This window comes from Phocoena phocoena, chromosome 1 (assembly GCF_963924675.1).
Source record: "Phocoena phocoena chromosome 1, mPhoPho1.1, whole genome shotgun sequence".
NCBI lineage: Eukaryota > Metazoa > Chordata > Mammalia > Artiodactyla > Phocoenidae > Phocoena > Phocoena phocoena.
In genome coordinates, this window is record NC_089219.1 from 102,035,862 (window position 1) to 102,052,868 (window position 17,007).

The 17,007-nt window shown below is 47.1% G+C and overlaps 1 protein-coding gene across 1 annotated transcript; it reads right to left on the minus strand.

The window, feature by feature from the left end:
* Positions 1-1,715: 1,715 nt before the first annotated feature.
* NGF (nerve growth factor) lies at positions 1,716-16,437 on the minus strand. The gene is made up of 3 exons (XM_065882756.1): positions 16,412-16,437; positions 9,968-10,091; positions 1,716-2,613 (listed from the first exon to the last, which is right to left on the minus strand). Exons 1-3 carry the CDS (start codon positions 16,435-16,437, stop codon positions 1,876-1,878), a joined length of 888 nt encoding a protein of 295 aa, XP_065738828.1. The 3' UTR covers positions 1,716-1,875.
* Positions 16,438-17,007: the final 570 nt, after the last annotated feature.

Here is a 17,007-nt window from a genome sequence, read left to right on the forward strand (position 1 = left end):
GGTCAGCGGGACGACTCCCTCCCTGCAGCCTTTATCTGAGCAAGTATCTTAGCACAGAATGTTCTGGTTGGTGTTTTTTGTACGTAAATCTTTATTCCAATTGCAGTAGCTTTGATAGGAAAAACAGGGCCCATTTCGTCACACTTTTACCTTAATCAAATGTCTCTCGTGCCAAAGCTGTCTATGTTTCTAATTTGCCCTATTTGGATTGGATTTTGGGGCGGCAGGCCGTGGGACAGGGAGAGTTACAGATGAATGGATACCGCCATTTGCTTTTTTTGTCAGAGGGACAATTTGGGCCTGTTCTTACACAAACTAGATAGGCATTTTACCCTGGGGGGAAGGGGAAGGGTAGGAAAGCAAAATTTCCATTTCAGCTAAGTGCCCTAAAGGGGGAAAGTTTTTTGCCTTTGTGGAAAATACAAAAAACAAAACAAAATACAGACAAATAAAAGTTGCCCGGGAAGGTAGCAGCTGGAGAATGGGTAGAGCCCTGCTCCAGGCTGTGCCCTGGAGTCCCTGTCATCTCCAGCTATCTCTAAGACACTACTGATACAGTCAGTGATAATGAGCACATCCCCGGGCTTCAAAAAAAACAAAACGAAACAAAAAAAGGAAACTACCCAGGGTGTTGGATCTCTTGGAAGCCTGGGGATCCTGATGCTGGTGAAGATGACACATCTTCCTCCTCTTTCTGCTCGTGCTCCCTGCCCTCACACCCCTCTGCTCCCCTGTCTCTCCCTCTTGTTTAGTGTCCTCTGTCAGGGAGGAGCAGAGGGGCGTGTTCCCTTCTGGCTTGGCCCACCTCTCCTCCACCCCTTTCCCGGTTATTTGTGTTGGTTCTCACTCATCTTTGTCTTTTCTCCCCACACCATCTTCTCTGCAGTTCCCATGACCCCATCCACCTTTGGTCACTTGTGGAAGTCACCCAATTAGGAATTAAAAAGTTAGTTTCAGGCCGGCCTCTGGTTCCTCTGATTCTAGGCCAACGTTGGGGCCATTGGAAGTGGCTGTGGGGCCGTGAATGGGTGACAAGAGTGTTGGAGGCCTTCATGTTTTTTGGGGTAATGGAGTCTTTCTGCAGGAAGCCACTGGGGGATAAATTGAGGGCCAGCCATTAGAACTAAGGCAATCTTAACATGAAATCAGATCTACCGTGACAGGCCTCCTGAGATTATTTCGTTACAACTCTTCCAGGGAGCTTTTCAGCAAACAGCAGATCTCCCCCTAAAAAAATGAGCCAGGCTTATGGGTCTTTGGTGCAAGTCTCCTCCTATCTATCTGGTGAGTCCCTGCAGGACCCAGCCTGGGCCCCTCTGAGGTCAGAGGCAGCCCTGCGCCCGGCGGCGGCGGGGATCTGCCTTCTGATGAGGCTCCACAGATTTCCCCGAATGAGGCAATCAAGGCTCGGGAATCCGGGCTGTGGGGTGGATGATCCAAGGATTAGGTAGCTTTGGCTCTGGAATGCAGAACAAAGTTGCAATCCAGCAGACTTCCCTTCCTAATTACACCCGGCTTAGGCTAATTTAATCTGAACCCGGTTAGCCTTCCCTGAAGTGTGGCAAGCCTGGTTGGGGGGCGATGCGAGAGTGAGGGTTACAGGTGGGTCTGAGGGAAAGCCAGGGGGTGCTGTGTACCTTTCTCCCTGCAGCCTCCATCCCAAGGCTTGCAGATGGTCACCCTGGGCAAAATGACTAGAGGGCCGGCACACAGGCTGCTTCCAAAAATTTAATAAATAATGGTTCTTTAAAACTGTATAAACTATAAATTACCATGCAGTCCTTATAATTTAAAATAATTTACAGGTTGAGGTAGGGAGGGGCACCGGAGAGTGTGGAGGGGGGAGCTGGGAGAGGTTGAGGGCTGTCGGGCTGGTCAGGATCTCCTCCCAGCTTTCCTGCTGAGCACACACACGCAGGCCGTGTCGATCCGGATGAACCGCCAGGCTGCCTGCTTGCCATCCATGGTCAGCGCCTTGACGAAGGTGTGGGTCGTGGTACAATATGAGTTCCAGTGCTTCGAGTCGATGCCCCGGCATCCGCTGTCGACGGGATTGGGGTCCCGGCACTTGGTCTCAAAAAAGTACTGTTTGAATACACTGTTGTTGATGTTCACCTCTCCCAACACCATCACCTCCTTGCCCTTGATGTCCGTGGCGGTGGCCTTGTCCCCCACCCACACGCTGACACTGTCGCACACGGAGAACTCCCCCCGGTGGAAGACAGGGTGGGACGACGACCGCTTGCTCCTGTGAGTCCTGTTGAAGGGGGCGGCCCCGCCGGCCTCCAAGTCCAGACGCTGAGCGTCCGCGGCCGCAGGTGGGGGCTGGGTGCTAAACAGCACGCGGGGTGAACGCAGGCGCCGCTTTTTAAACAGTTCGGGGTCCACGGTGATCTTGCGGGTCTGCCCTGCCACCCTGGCGGCTATTGCAGCTGCCGGGCCGCTGTGGGCTCTGCGGAGGGCTGTGTCAAGGGAGTGCTGAAGGTTAGTCCAGTGGGCTTGGGGGATGGCGTGTCCTGCTGGGACATTGCTCTGGGTGTGCGCTTCTGCCTGGACGCCGATCCAAAGAGCTGTGATCAGAGTGTAGAACAACATGGACATTACGCTGTGCACCTGGAATGAAACAGAAGTGAGGATTATTCCACCGAGCACTGGGTGTGGGGCAAGGGCAGTTTCTGGGTCCCTCGGAGTTGACCTCCCAAGAGGATGACGAGGAGGTTTCTCCTGGTCGCTAAAAGCAAGGAGACCCTGGAATTGACCATTCAAACTGAGACACTTCTGAGAGTGAAGGGCAGTGCTACAACAGTTACACTGGGATGACAGGCTTAAACAGGGCTGGCTCCGACAACCTGGGTGTCTGGGCACCCCATCTACAGGGTGCACTTTCCCAGGAAGGGACGGAACCCCTGAAATTCTGCCCAGTGGTGTGGTATGAACTCGGCAGTGCTGGTTACAGAATTCTTTGAGTTCTGTGCCTGCCAGCGAGGCAGCCATGGGCAGGCGGTATGTGTGCACCTGTGTGAAACAGGATGGCTGGGGGGTGAGTCTGACACCTCTCCCAGTGCTGTCTCCTGCCCAACGGCTTGACTCCCCTGGGAAGGCAGTGGGCAGGGCTGCTGGGGACTTGTCTTGAAGCCTCAGCACTGAACACACCCTCTTCAGACAGTAGCACCGGGTCAGCTCTGAGATCTGGTGACTGAAAACCCACGAAGCACCATGTTTGGCAAAAAAAGTGAACATAACTCTGGGACCATCTTAGCCAGTCTATTCAGCCACCAGCCATCTATTCACGTCTATAAATGTGATACTGATAATGGTTTCTCTTGGCGTGAGTGATGTTTTTCAGCCTTTCAAATGCATTCGCTTCTAGTTTCTTATTAGTCTGTGAGTTGGGTTAGGATTTATCATCTCTCTTTCATATGCAAGGAAAGTGATCCACAGAAATTAACTAACAGGCCTACAGCTGCAAACAAAAACTGGACCAGAAATAGAATCCAAACATGACCCCTTACTAAGCCAGTCTACCCTTCCATCCTTCCTTCCTCCCCCACTTTCTCCTTCATTCTTACGTGCGTCTTTTTAAAAATTATTTGATCTTAAGCGAGAGTAGACCAAATGGCATAAGTCATCTGCCCCCACAAGGCACTGCCAGCCCCTCTTAAACATGTGCCAGATGGGGCTCTGCACTGCACTGCGCTGCTTCCCCGCCAGCAGCCACCCCCAGGCCAACTAGCTGTGAGACTAGCTCTGTTCTTGAGCTCACTTTCGGTGAGCTCCTGTGTACACCTGTACGTGTGTACCAGCCATCACTGGTAGGGTTAGAGGCATCTAACAAAGCTTCCCCAGATCTTCCTGGTAGGGTTAGAGGCATCCTCTAGAGAGGGTGTTAAACTTCCAATTTGATCCCTCTCCCTCTCTCTCCCCACAGGTCATTCTGCTCCCTGCCTGCTCTTCCAGCCTGGCATGGGTACCACTTCCTCCTTGAGGTCTGCTCAGATCACCCCAGCGAAAAGCCATCTCTTCCTGTTCTCAGCTTCAGAAGTGTGTGTGTGTATGTGTGTGTGTCTGTGTGTGTCTCTCTCTGAGTGTGTATGTGTGTGTATGTGTGTGTGTGTGTGTGTGTGTATGTGTGTGTGTGTGTGTGTTCTCTCCTACTAAATCAGTGTAGTGGAAAGAACTCTGCTCTGTATCTGGAGTGAGGAAATCTTGTTTGGATTCCTAGCCCTGATACTTGTTAGCAGAGGAAAGTCACTTAATCCTCCTGAGCCCTCGTTTCCTCATTGATAAAAAGCAGGCAATAAACACTATTTCACAGGGTTGTTGTTAGGATTAAACAGGTGCTCACACACCTATTTAATTCTGAGTCATTCCAATGTCCTGCGGTCAAGGACTTTTTTTTCTTCCATTGTATTGCTGCTAATTCACTCTCAAAGCACACTCCATACACATCTTTTCCTAGCACATAGGTTTACCTCTGTCAGGCTTCTTCTCAAGACTAATATTTGAGCCTGTCTCGCCACTGGCCGCAAGGTCCCGGAGGGCAGAGCCTGTCTCATCCACCTGCGCACTAGTCACTCCACCCCTTGTCTCCCATGGCGGTTTGTGCATAACCCTGCGGCCTCTCTGCATGCTGTGGATAATCGTTTACACGTCTGTCTCCCTGAGAGCACTTTGGAAGCGGTGCAGTATGAATTTACGGGGGCCATGTGCAGTGCCTGGCATGTAGCAGGTCCTCAAACTCTGTAAGGAAAATGAACGAGAGAGTGAATGGGTATGGCCGGAGCAGCTCACCATCTGCCTTCTTTCCACCATGATGCCTGGTTTCTTTTGGATTTTGTGCCTGTGACTACATGCTGCATTCCTAATCTGTTTTAAAGTGATGCATTCTTCTCTGTAATGTGCTTCTATTCAGCTGGAAATAGACAGCTCTTTGGTGCGATACCAAGAATAAAACCACCAAATTCTTTTCTCTCTGGTTACTTGGGAAGATGTTTGTGTTTGCTCCAGTTCTGCAGCCAGCCATGCAGAGGAAGCAGTGACACATCTGACTTTCCGACCATCACTGGTTGTGCTGGCTAATGGTCCTGCAGATAAGTGTCCAGCTGACTAGTCAATTGGCAGCTAATTCAAGCCCTTTGCTTTTGCTCCTTTTCTTGTTTCATTTCTTTCTGCCTCTCAGTACACATTATCTCTCATCAGGTAGATGAAGGGAGAAGAAATGAAATGGAAATTCATCCCTTTATATCCATGTTAGTAACACTTAGAATTTGGATAGGGAAATGACTAAAAGATTAAAATGTAGGGTTTTGATGGTAATAAGGGACATACTGCTCCCTATTTCCAATTACCAGAGGTTTCCACCTCATTCTGGAGTCCCCTCTTTGGTGAGCTCATCCTCTTCTAAGGAGTCAACTGAAGTTTCTGTGCAGTTGATGCCAATGCCAGGATCTCTGGTCCAACTCCTCTTCTGAAAGCCCGTTCTGAATCCCCAGCTTCCTGATGGGCACCTCCCCATGGATGCTGACATTTTAAATGCAAGACATCCAGAACAAAAATCTTTGTTCTCATAATCCTCACTAGGATTCTCCCCTTCCTCCTCTTTACTCAACAGAAGCTGCCCCATTTGGGGCCACCTGACGATTTATGAATTAGTTCCACAGCTACTGTCTCTTGTGAGCATCTCTCCCCATCCTCCTAAACATGTTTCTCTGCATTTCCTTTTTCTGTTACTGGAGCCACCATTCCTTCATTCACCAGCTCCAAGCCTCAACTCATGACTGGACTCTTCTCTTTCCTCTTTGACCTCCATCCAGCCCTTTTTGTCTGCTTCAGTAGCATCTTTTTTTTTATTATTTGTATTTTAAAAAATTTTTATTGGAGTATAGTTGGTTTACAATGTTGTGTTAGTTTCAGGTGTACAGCAAAGTGAATCAGTTATACATATAGCCACTCTTTTCTTTTTTTTTTAGTAGTATCTCTTGAAACTATACTTTCTAGTCTCACCTCTATGTTTCTATTCTCACCTCTATGTTCCTGGTTCAGGTCATGGAACAGTCTCCCAGCTGATGTCCTGTGCCCTCATCTGTCTTCTCCCAATGCCTACCATCTCTGGCTGCCCCATTTAACTTCTTAAAGAAGTGCTCTGATCATATCACCCTGCTCAAAGGATCCAGTGGTGAGTGGTTGTCTAGTATGCCACTAGGTTGCTCAGCCTGGCAGACAGACCCTGCTCTCCTTCTACTCCCTTCACATATTTTGCATTCCAGGCAAACAGAATTCCTCAGAGGCAGTGCTTCCCCCCTGTTGCCCTCGGTTCAAACTCTTTTGTGCCAGGCATTCTTCCCTCTGTCCCTCTCTGTGTCTTTTCTGCTCTCCACCTCCGCTGGTTAGAGTCCTTCCTGTTGGCCCTAACACCCACCTTAATAGCCGCCTCCACTGGGGAGCTTTTCCTATTTCCAAAGAGATCAGTTCTCTCCCTTCTCCATCTCTAAAAGCATTTCCTTAATGCTCTTTTTTTTTTTTTAAGATTGAGATATAGTAATATATATGTTTATTTATTAATGTATAAAATAGTAAGGTCTGGAAGCATAACTAATAATTACCTTGATTTCGATATAGTGATGAGCATGGATTTTTTGCTATGAAGTGATAAAAAATATCTCTTTTTTGTTTTACATCTTTATTGGAGTATAATTGCTTTACAGTGGTGTGTTAGTTTCTGCTTTATAACAAAGTGAATCAGTTACACATATACTTATGTTCCCATATCTCTTCCCTCTTGCGTCTCCCTCCCTCCCACCCTCCCTATCCCACCCCTCTATGTGGTCACAAAGCACCGAGCTGATCTCCCTGTGCTATGTGTCTGCTTCCCACTAGCTATCTATTTTATGTTTGGTAGTGTATATATGTCCATGCCTCTCTCTCACTTTGTCACAGCTTACCCTTCCCCCTCCCCATATCCTCAAGTCCATTCTCTAGTAGGTCTGTGTCTTTATTCCCGTCTTACCCCTAGGTTCTTCATGACATTTTTTTTCCCTTAGGTTCCATATATATGTGTTAGCATACGGTATTTGTCTTTCTCTTTCTGACTTACTTCACTCTGTATGACAGATTCTAGGTCCATCCACCTCTTAATGCTCTTTTATGGCAACGTATTCTCCTCTTATCCTCCCCCCTAGAGGGTAAAGTCCCTGGAGGCAGAAACGCATCCTGTCCATCTTTGTCGTGTGCACGTGACCTAGCCCTCGCAGAGAGCTCCACCTCTTAAGAGTCAGTGAGTGTGTAAACAAGTGTCCTCCTTCTGTGTCCCTTAATTTCTCCATCTGAGTGGTAAAGTTTAAGGTGTCTTCCAACTCTGACACTCTTTGGGTTTAAGCAAGTATAAAATTTTCTGTCCTGCCTAGAACTCTGCTGGTTCTACTCAACTGACTACACAGAATTCTTAAAGCCTAATGTGCTACTCCTCATTGCACTGTCCAGATAACCTGTGGTACCTGGTGGCATTTGATCACAGTGGAGGTTTGCATCGTGGAGAGATTGTTTTATTATTTCATTGAGATTTTAAAATGTTGCAAATATATCTCTCATTTGGGTCTTAGAGTAAAAGGTTTTTTTTTTTAAATCGACTTACTCATAACAGAATGCCCCTAAAATCTTTAAAAAAAAAAAAGTCTTTGGTTTAAAAATCATGAGTGGATAAGAAAGAAAAGAAAAATTAGTGTGTTTTCTATTCTAGTAATTGAAAGCACAAAGCACTGTCTACAAAAGAACATTCTCTCCTTGACGTGAACCAGGGGAGGAGTTTTATTTATTTTTTAAAACAACCTTTGAAGCCTTTCTTCTGAAGAGATGACAGTCCTCGCTGGGGCTTCACTAAGCAGAGACCTGTGAGCGGAATGATTAGCTGGGGAAGATGCAGTTAGGAGCTCACATGATGGAACATGTTCTGTTTAACGTGTGAATGTTCTGTGTTTGTTCTGCTCCCACCAGAATGGAAGATAAATGACTAAAAGTTGAGGGACCCGTCAGGGGCCTTTTATCCATCTACTCAAGGTCCGCCCAGCTTTCTTCACCCTCTCCCAGGCCAAAGGTACATTCTGTGGCTTTCCAGTGGTTCACACACTCCAGTAATAAGAGGAGTTTCCTGCACCAGGTGAATGATTTCACACAGGTTCTGGCCTCACCTGAATAGGTGATGAAGCTGCTGGGCAGAGCTAAACAACTGGTCCACCTCTGTGGCCAGGACAGCTGATGGCGCTGGGGGGCTCGGCGACCGTGCCTTTGGAGGTGCATTGTAGAGGGAGAGAGAGAATTCCTACCTTCGCGGGAGGAGTGTCGAGAGAGAGCTGTTAGTGATTTTCAGGCTAGAGATTAGATCAGCGAACCAGGGTCACTAAGCGTTAGTAGAAGAGGAAATCCTCATGACTGAGGAAATCCAGCCTCCTCCTCCATCTCACTCGCCACATTACGAGTGCGGGTCAGGAATCGTTTCTTGTTTTATACTTGGCCTCCACTTGCAACGTAAACTGGCTGCTGTCTTCAGCCTGGGACTCAGTTGGGTGTTGGGGCCTGCGTGGAGTGAGCTTCCCAGGGAGAAATCCCTGAGGCTGCAGCGCAGAAAGGCACTGACAGAATAAACTCCAGCTCCTCTGCAAGTATCTCCCAGGCTGAATTTATTATGGGGAAGCATGAACTGGAAGGGACATCAGAGTTGATCAAGGGCAGAGGTTCAGTGCATTAGAGTCACCTGGAGGGCTTGTTAAACCACAGACTGCCAAGCCCACCCCCAGAGTTTCTGATTCAGTAGGTCTGGGGTGGGGCCCGAAAATCTGCATTTCCCACAAGTTCCCAGGTGATACTGATGCTGCTGGTTTGGACACCACATTTTGAGAACCACTCATCGAGTCCAGTCCTTGAACCTTAGAGAGGAGAGAAATGGGCCTTGGAGAGGCTCAGCGACCTGGGGTTATGCAGCTAGTGAGTGGCAGGCTCTGCATGTGGGCGCTTGGCATTGCTCAGCCTCAGCTGCTCTAGAGGCGATAGGCCTGAGGCCACACACGGACTGTAATTGATGGGCCCTGGGCTGCGTTTACTCAACCTCCAACATCAAAATGAAAATTCTGTTCAACAGGTTGTGAGTTTTACCATCCTGAAGCCATAAATCCAGATTCCAGGGAATAGTTGGACATTTAATTGTTTTATATCTTGTTTATCGGGTTTCTAGACATCATGCAGACTTGATCCAAAAGCACTTAAAATGCCCACGATAGAAACATGCAGCCAGAAAGCACTAGCAGGTACAGGCACCTGTGGGTTTATTCTCTACTCCAGGATGGAATGGAAACAGAATCTACTGGTCTGAATCCTTAGAGACACATCTTAAAATGAATGAGGAGAGATCATAATTACATCACGATCAATTTAATTGTCTCATTACCCATCACAACAAACCTAGCAGGTGGGTCTTATTCTTCCCATTTTAAGGAAGAGGAAACAGAGACGGTAATAGTAAATAACTTGACCACAGGCAGAAGCCTGGTGGAAGTGGAACTCACCCCTGTCTTCAGACCTGGAGCTCTCCCCACCCTCCACTCCACGGCCAAGGGCATGAAGAGTGATCAGGGACCTTCAATCTCATAAGATCACCTGCTCAGACAGACCAGGAGCTGTGTGGAGGGTCTGACTGGCACTGTCTATTTAAGACCCTGTGTTCTGTTCCTTCAGAGGTGTGTGGCTCAGACTCTTATCGTGTCCTTGGAAGCCATGGGGCCAGCCTGAGAGCATGGGCGATGTCCTCTCCAGATGAGCTAGGAGGGCCACATGTGCTGGGTCACTAGGAGCCACCCGGGTCCCTGCTGATTGACAGCTGGCACTGATGCCCCATCCTCAGCCTGGGGCTCATTTCCAGTTGTCCTGGCAGCTCTAGAGCTAGGAATCTTGGTGAGACAGATGCCTCTTGGGTGCTTACCTCAGTGTGGCCAGGACAGAAAGCTGCTCCCTTGGAAAAGCTGTTATTGGGCCCAGACGCTGAGCTGAGCTTGGGTCCAGCATGCCATCCAGCCCCTTGGACTGCACGACCCCGGGCCAGGACTCTGTGAGAGGAGAGAGCTGGCATTAGATCGGCTCTTTACTATGTTCTCTAGCGGACGGGTAGCTGTGTCCCAAGCAGGAGGGGAGGGAGGGGCCAACACAACAAACCCTGTTTTCTTTCTTTCTTTTTTTAAAAAATTAATTAATTAATTTACTTATTTTGGTTGCATTGGGTCTTTGTTGCTGCGCGCGGGCTTTCTCTAGTTGTGGCAAGCGGGGGCTACTCTTTGTTGTGGTGCATGGGCTTCTTACTGCGGTGGCTTCTCTTGTTGCAGAGCACGGGCTCTAGGCACGCGAGCTCAGTAGTTGTGGCACGTGGGCTCAGTAGTTGTGGCTCGTGGGCTCTAGAGCACAGGCTCAGTAGTTGTGGCGCATGGGCTTAGTTGCTCCGTGGCATGTGGGATCTTCCCGGGCCAGGGCTTGAATCCATGTCCCCTGCATTGGCAGGTGGATTCTTAACCACTGCGCCACCAGGGATGTCCCAAACCCTGTTTTCTTGAGTGTTGGGACTTTACCAGCATCAGGACCAAAGGAGAAGACAGAGCTCAGCTACCAAAATTGCCAGGGGCCTGAACTTGCACAGACCTGCGGCAGCACCTGCCTCTCACTCTTGTGCCAGAGCTCTTGGTTTCTGCCTGGACACAGTCTATGGCTGATCTTACACGCAGTGTCGGTGCTTCTAGTCCCACATCAGAGTCCTGCTCTAGCAGGCCCCTAATCCAGGATTGAAATGGAATTATTCTGTACATTATACCCACAGATACAGTAGACCCAACTCTGGACCAGCATAACTAAGGTAAATTACTCAGAAGAAAAAGTCCTGACAATTGAGAACACGTTGGTGTTTTGATGAGAATCTAGAACAAGTCATGGTGGCAAAGAAGGCAACCTGACCACTTGATAGATAACAGAGAGCTGTTACAGAACTAGGACGCCAATCTCAGAGTTCAGATTTTAGGAAAGTCACATTTTACGAATCAGGAGCTAGGGAGCTGATGCAATGAGCTGATGCAAAAGTTCTATTCAATTTTAGGTTGTAGTTCCTAGAAGCAATGGTAGGTGTCTGTTCTTTTACTTCTATATGTATATAGAAGTATGTGTAGGTGTTTCATTCATTCATTCAACAACATTTCCTGAGCACGTATTTCTACTATGTGCCAAGTACTATCCTAGGTGCTAGGGACCCAGCAGTGAATAAGATCAACAAGGTCTCTGCTTTTGTGGAGTTTATAGTCTTGTGTGAATAAACATCTTCAGATTCTTTACATGCCCTGCAGGTAAGCAGGGTATGAGGATAGAGGGTGATAGCAGGGTGTAGTGAGGGGCCATTGTAGACAGGGTGCTCAGTGGAGAGTTCTCCGAGGAAGTGGCCTTCAAGTTGACATCTGCAGGATGAGAAGGAATGGGGGAGAGAGCATTCCAGGCAGAAGGAACAGCAAGTGCAAAGGCTCTGGGGTAGAAACAAGTCAAAGATGCTGAGCATGTAGGGGAGAGACCAAAGAAATGAGTTGGAGAGGTAGAAAGATGTAGGGAGGAACTATGGTTTTACCCTATGGGCAGTGGGAAGGGAGTGGAAGGCTTTAAGCTAGAGGGTTACGTGACATTTTTTGTGAATGAATGAATGAATGGTTATGTCTATTGCAGAACTTGTCATAGGGTGGGGTAGCTCTCCCACCAAAAAGGTTGTAGAATGACATCTTTATCCTTCCTGTCTAGATTGTCTTTTCAACTCCCAAACCCCTTTTCCCATCATGCCTCTTCCCAGTGGGGGGCTACCCCCACCCCCCATCTTCCTGCAACACCCCCTTTCATCTTGTGCTATGGAAGCAAATGTCAGTGAAGCCACCATGGCCCCCAAGTCCCTGATCACACAGAGGAGCTGGAGGACAAGGAAGTAGAAAGGACCTTGGGTGGTTTTCCTGCTGTTAGAAGTTATGAAATTAAGGACTGAGATGTTACTATTCCTCTTTCTGACCCACTTTACTCAGAATATCATTTTTCCTCTAGAAGTACCAGAAAAACCTACACGTACTCAACTGGGGCTCAGGCCTAGAGATGAACACTTACTCAAACACCCTAAAAAAAGTTAGATTCCGTAGCAAAGACCATTTTCAGGCTCCCTCAGGGTTGGATTGAGCACAGGAGAGGGAGGATAGCAGGTTCCCCACAGCAAGAGGTGAGTATTCTAGGGTCTTGTTGCATCACTCATGGGAAGAGGATCTGGTCCACAAACCCTTCAGCTGGGTGTTTGGACAAACCCGACTGATCACCAGATTGGAATCTACAGAGCTGTGTCCTGGCCCATTTTGCTCTCATTTGTGGGTAAGTTGCCAAGTATCTTTAAACATCTCTGAGGCTTCTCTGTAGAATGAGGAACCAGCAGGGATGATAGCTAAGGTCTCCTCCAGCTCTGATCGCCTGTGATTCTATGGGCATTAGTGTTTCCAGCCTGCATCCTTACTGAGTGCTTAAGGAATGCTTTCCTGCCTGTCCAAACACTGGAATTTATTTATTTCATTAATTAAACACTAAACTTGGAGGCGCTGCACCAGCCACTGTGCTAAGTGCTAGGGAAGCAAAGAAGAATGAGACACAGCTCAACTTCCAAGAGCAAGTAAGCTAGAGGTAAGGAAAGCAAACACATGAATAGCATTTAAAGCACAGTATGTTAAGTATGATAGATATCTGACATGATATGGAAAACATAGTGGAGGGAGGAGTTTGTTTTATTTGGCCAGATTAGCCAGAGACATATGTTCATAGAGGAAGGAACATTTGAGCAGGGCTCTTAAGGATGAATAGGAGAGCATCAGGGAAAAAGGGAAAGGCATCACAGAGCCCCAGAAGTCCAACATGGCTTAAGAGGGAGTCTTGGGGGAGGGTGAGAAAGGTTTGTGATGGGCCTTATACAGTAGCAGGTACTTAGGAGCTTGCAGAGCTCACTGCTGTGACATATCTGCTGACTGTACCTTCCTATGTGACACAAAAGGCCTATACTTTAATCTTTGGGACAATCAGGGAAGTAGGAGTGACTCTCTTTGAAAATATTCTATATATTCCACTGTAAGGCAGGGTGGCCTCCAATCCAGCTGATTAGAAGGAGAGAGAATGTCGATCTAAATCAAACATTCCACAACTCCTAGGCAGACCTGCCTTCTTGGAGGATCAGCTCTAGACCGACCACAGAGGGTTCCCTGGCCATATATCTGCAACCTCTGGGCCAAGCCACTTTTGCATGCCAGGGTCTCCTGCCAACCACATCTAGATGCCTGATTTCTATACTTGAGATCCTGTGTCTTTGGCCTTCTCTTGTTCAGTGTAGGTACAGGTAGTTTACTACTGGAGAGAGCAATTTCCGGCCCAGAATCCTAAAACACTAAGTGATTTTCATAGATATTGTTGTCATTGATTTTAGTCTTATGCTAGTGGAGGTTGGGGCTCTGAAATTAAATCCGATTTAAATATTACCAATTTCTAATGCAAAGATATTAGGAACAAACAACCCAAATGCGTATCTATTCTTAAACTCAGGTGGTAACCACTTAGACAGTTTTCACACTTTTATAAAAGCATGGAAATAAATCTCAGGACAGTGTCCTATTCCTTCTTACAGGGCACGAAAGAATGCTATTGAAATCTGGTGTACCCCTTCTAGACCAGGACAATGCTGGCCTGTCCTGGGTCTCAGGCTTTAAAGCAGTATTTCTCAAAGTGAGGTCTACCATAGTACTGGCAATATCTTGGAACTTGTTAGAAATGCAAATTCTTAGGCTCTACCCTAGGCCTAGCAATGCTGAGTGAAACCCAGCAATCCGAGTTTTAATCTCTGCAGGTGATTCTTATGCACATCCAAATTTGAGAATCACTGTTTTGGAGGGTCCCATTCTGGTCCCCTTCCAATTGCAACCTCTCCCTTGGGTGAGGGATCCAGGGCTGAGAGAGAGTGATAACCCAGAGTCAGCCTACTGCTGTGCGGTGCCTGCTTGGCTATAACTTTCCATTTCACGATCATCATTATGTCTAGACCACGCCCCAGAACCCCTGAGCAACCAGACTTGAGTCAGCTAGAGCTAAAGCATCTTCTGAAGACCCCCTGAGGTTAAGCGTGTTTGTATGGCCCTCTCTGTTGACACTTGTCTCAGCCTCCCCTTCACTTTCATATGGTCTCAGTGATCTTTTGGTCAATTTCAGAATACAAACTGTTTTGTAAAGCTCCCAAGGTGACCCCAGGCAAAAGCCAGGGCTGAGAATCACAGCTGTACAGGAGGAATGGGAAACTTGACACTGGCTTTGATGAGCTAGCAATTAAGAAAAATTATCAAGAAATAAATATATCTCAGAAAATATAAAGTGCAGGTATGGTCACATCATAGGCAACAAGAAGGTGTGAGAATATAGCTTGCAGACTCTCAGGGGGATATTGCCCCTGTCTCCCCTTCCCACCTCCCCACCCCCAGCAATTGTCTAGATATAATTGACGTTTGTGAGTTGGAAAGTTTTCTTTTTACTCCTGGCATGCCACTTAAAATGTTCTTTGGTGTTGGAGCTATGGTTAGCTTATTATTAAGTCCAATGGTTATTTGCTGACAGTTTTAGTACCAAAAACTGGGGGATGCTTGACCAAAAAGACTTCTTGGACCTCTCATTCCTCGCAGGTGCTGGGACACAACGGCTAGTCCCAAGAGCAGTTTACACCACATCAAAAATGCTAGAGCAGCTGGAGTGAACTGCAGCCTCTTTCCTCCTAGATTCCACCTGCTGGAGTTCTGTGGGCTGGGAAAACTCACTAGAAAGGCTGGGCCTTAAGAACATGTTGCTGAGGGCATAATAATAACTTTTGGTGCTGTCGCTGTGGTTTTCACTGCTGTAACTGTTCCCCTTAATTCTCCCCTCTGTTAGTTCTTTCTCTGAGCCTATACACAAAGAAAATTTGAAATCTTTTACATTGAAAGTCTGTTTTCCAAATTTTTAGCCTAACCAGACGTTTTCTAGTATGGAATATGACTGTGGGGTTTGCGACTAGGAGCTTTTTTGGGGGGGAAGAATTCAGTTTGGGCCATTTTGAGATCATTTGATGTGTTTTAACTGTTTAGTTGTTTTGGCACATCTAATAGGAAAATAGCATCTGGCAATAAGGACTTAGGAAGACATTAAGGTTCAGCAAAACCACTATTCTTTTTGAAAGTTTCAATGCTGATAATTCTAAAGTGCCTTGCCACTTTTCTCTAAAATAGAAATGGTCCTGTGGCTCTTTTGGAGATGCCCAGATAAATTACAAACTCTTCCTAGCATTTCCCAGAGAGGCAGCTCAAGGAAGAAGTCATCATGGTATTGACCTTGAGCTTCAGAATCAAAGAGCATTTGCTACAAACGTGCGTGGCCTTCTGGGGTGTGTGGCAGGCCACAATTTGCATGGTATTTACCCGACTGGATTCATGAGCTGTGGATGCATGAGCTGTGCAATGCCAATACCACGGAGAGGTTTTTGTAACGTGGGTAATTACAATGACACGAATGTGGTAGAAGATAAGGCATCTAAACACACAGCAGCCTTCCACTGTAGAGTTGTGGGCAGTACATTTTTGCAAGAATATGCTAGTAAATAACAGTCCTTGTAGTGTAGCCCATCAGCTTAGTCATACTAATGATATATCTGTAATCTACGTTTGAGTGCAAAAAACAATCCAATAGTTTCAAACTCTTCTGCAACCCTAAGAAAACATCTCCTCATTTCCAACTGGCTGATCCTTAAACCACAAGAAAAAGATCCATTTCAGTTCTGCATTGGGCCTTTCCTGACTGTTGTTCTAATACTTGGGACTAAGAGGTATTGAGGGAAAGGGGGACTCTCAGGTTGGTTGGAATCAAAGTTTACATCCAACGATACCAGCGCCTACTGAGGCCCCCAGCCCACTGTAGACCGAGATGCCCACCTGGGACAGAATACATGAGTGGAAACAAAACATTGCCAGTGAATGCTAACTCAGATCCAAGCTCTTTATTCCATTTGCTTTATAGGATTCAATGTCCTCAGCTCTTCTTGAGCTCGCCTTTTCCTCTCAGTGTATGGTATGTTTCCCAAGCAACAGGTCAGGCAATATTACAACACATAAGTCTATAATGCAATTCAGATGTAACTTCAGAAATTAAGACAAGCTAAAGATCCATAGCCCTGAAAAAGACCCGGGAAAAATCCTGGCTAAACACATACACAGTGTTCTAGGGCTTTTAAAATGCAGGCAGTTCATCCTTCCATTAAAGAGGGATAAGGGACAAGCTGTGGGGCTTGAATGTAAAGATCCCAGCAAAAGGTCACCCTTACTCAAAGTGTCCATGAGATGAGGCCATTTCTGTTTGAGCAGCTGGACTTCAATCTTACTGCAAAAACTGCTGCAACCCAACCACCCTGCATCAAAGGAAACATGGATCACAGGTAGCCAGCACCAAACACATCCTGGGGACACCGAGTCCCAAGGGCACGTCAGATGCCATCCTACTCCACACCCCCCCCCTTGGAGTGACAACTCCCTCACTCTTCCGTGCTGACATTTCCTGGCTTGTCTGCTGACTTCACACCCAGAAAATGACTCAAAGTATGAAAGATAACTTGGCCCAGCTTTGCCCAGGCATGCAGCACATGTGAATTCTAGGTAACCAGAGGATTACCTAGATAAGAGCTGGAAATGAAGAATTTATTTCCCTGTGTGTGTTTGTCAGGGGGCTTTGGGCTGTTTTAGCTACTTCCTGTGTGTGCCTTTAACTATCCCAGCCCCAAGTGGGCGCCTACTACACAGGTCATATACGCCTGATGGGGAATGTCGGAATGTCAGCGGGCTGGTTAACTGTAATGAGGGGCTATTTGATGGGCATTTTAAAGCTCACTTTAAAGAGTTTCATCTAGCTCCTTCATTACCCCAG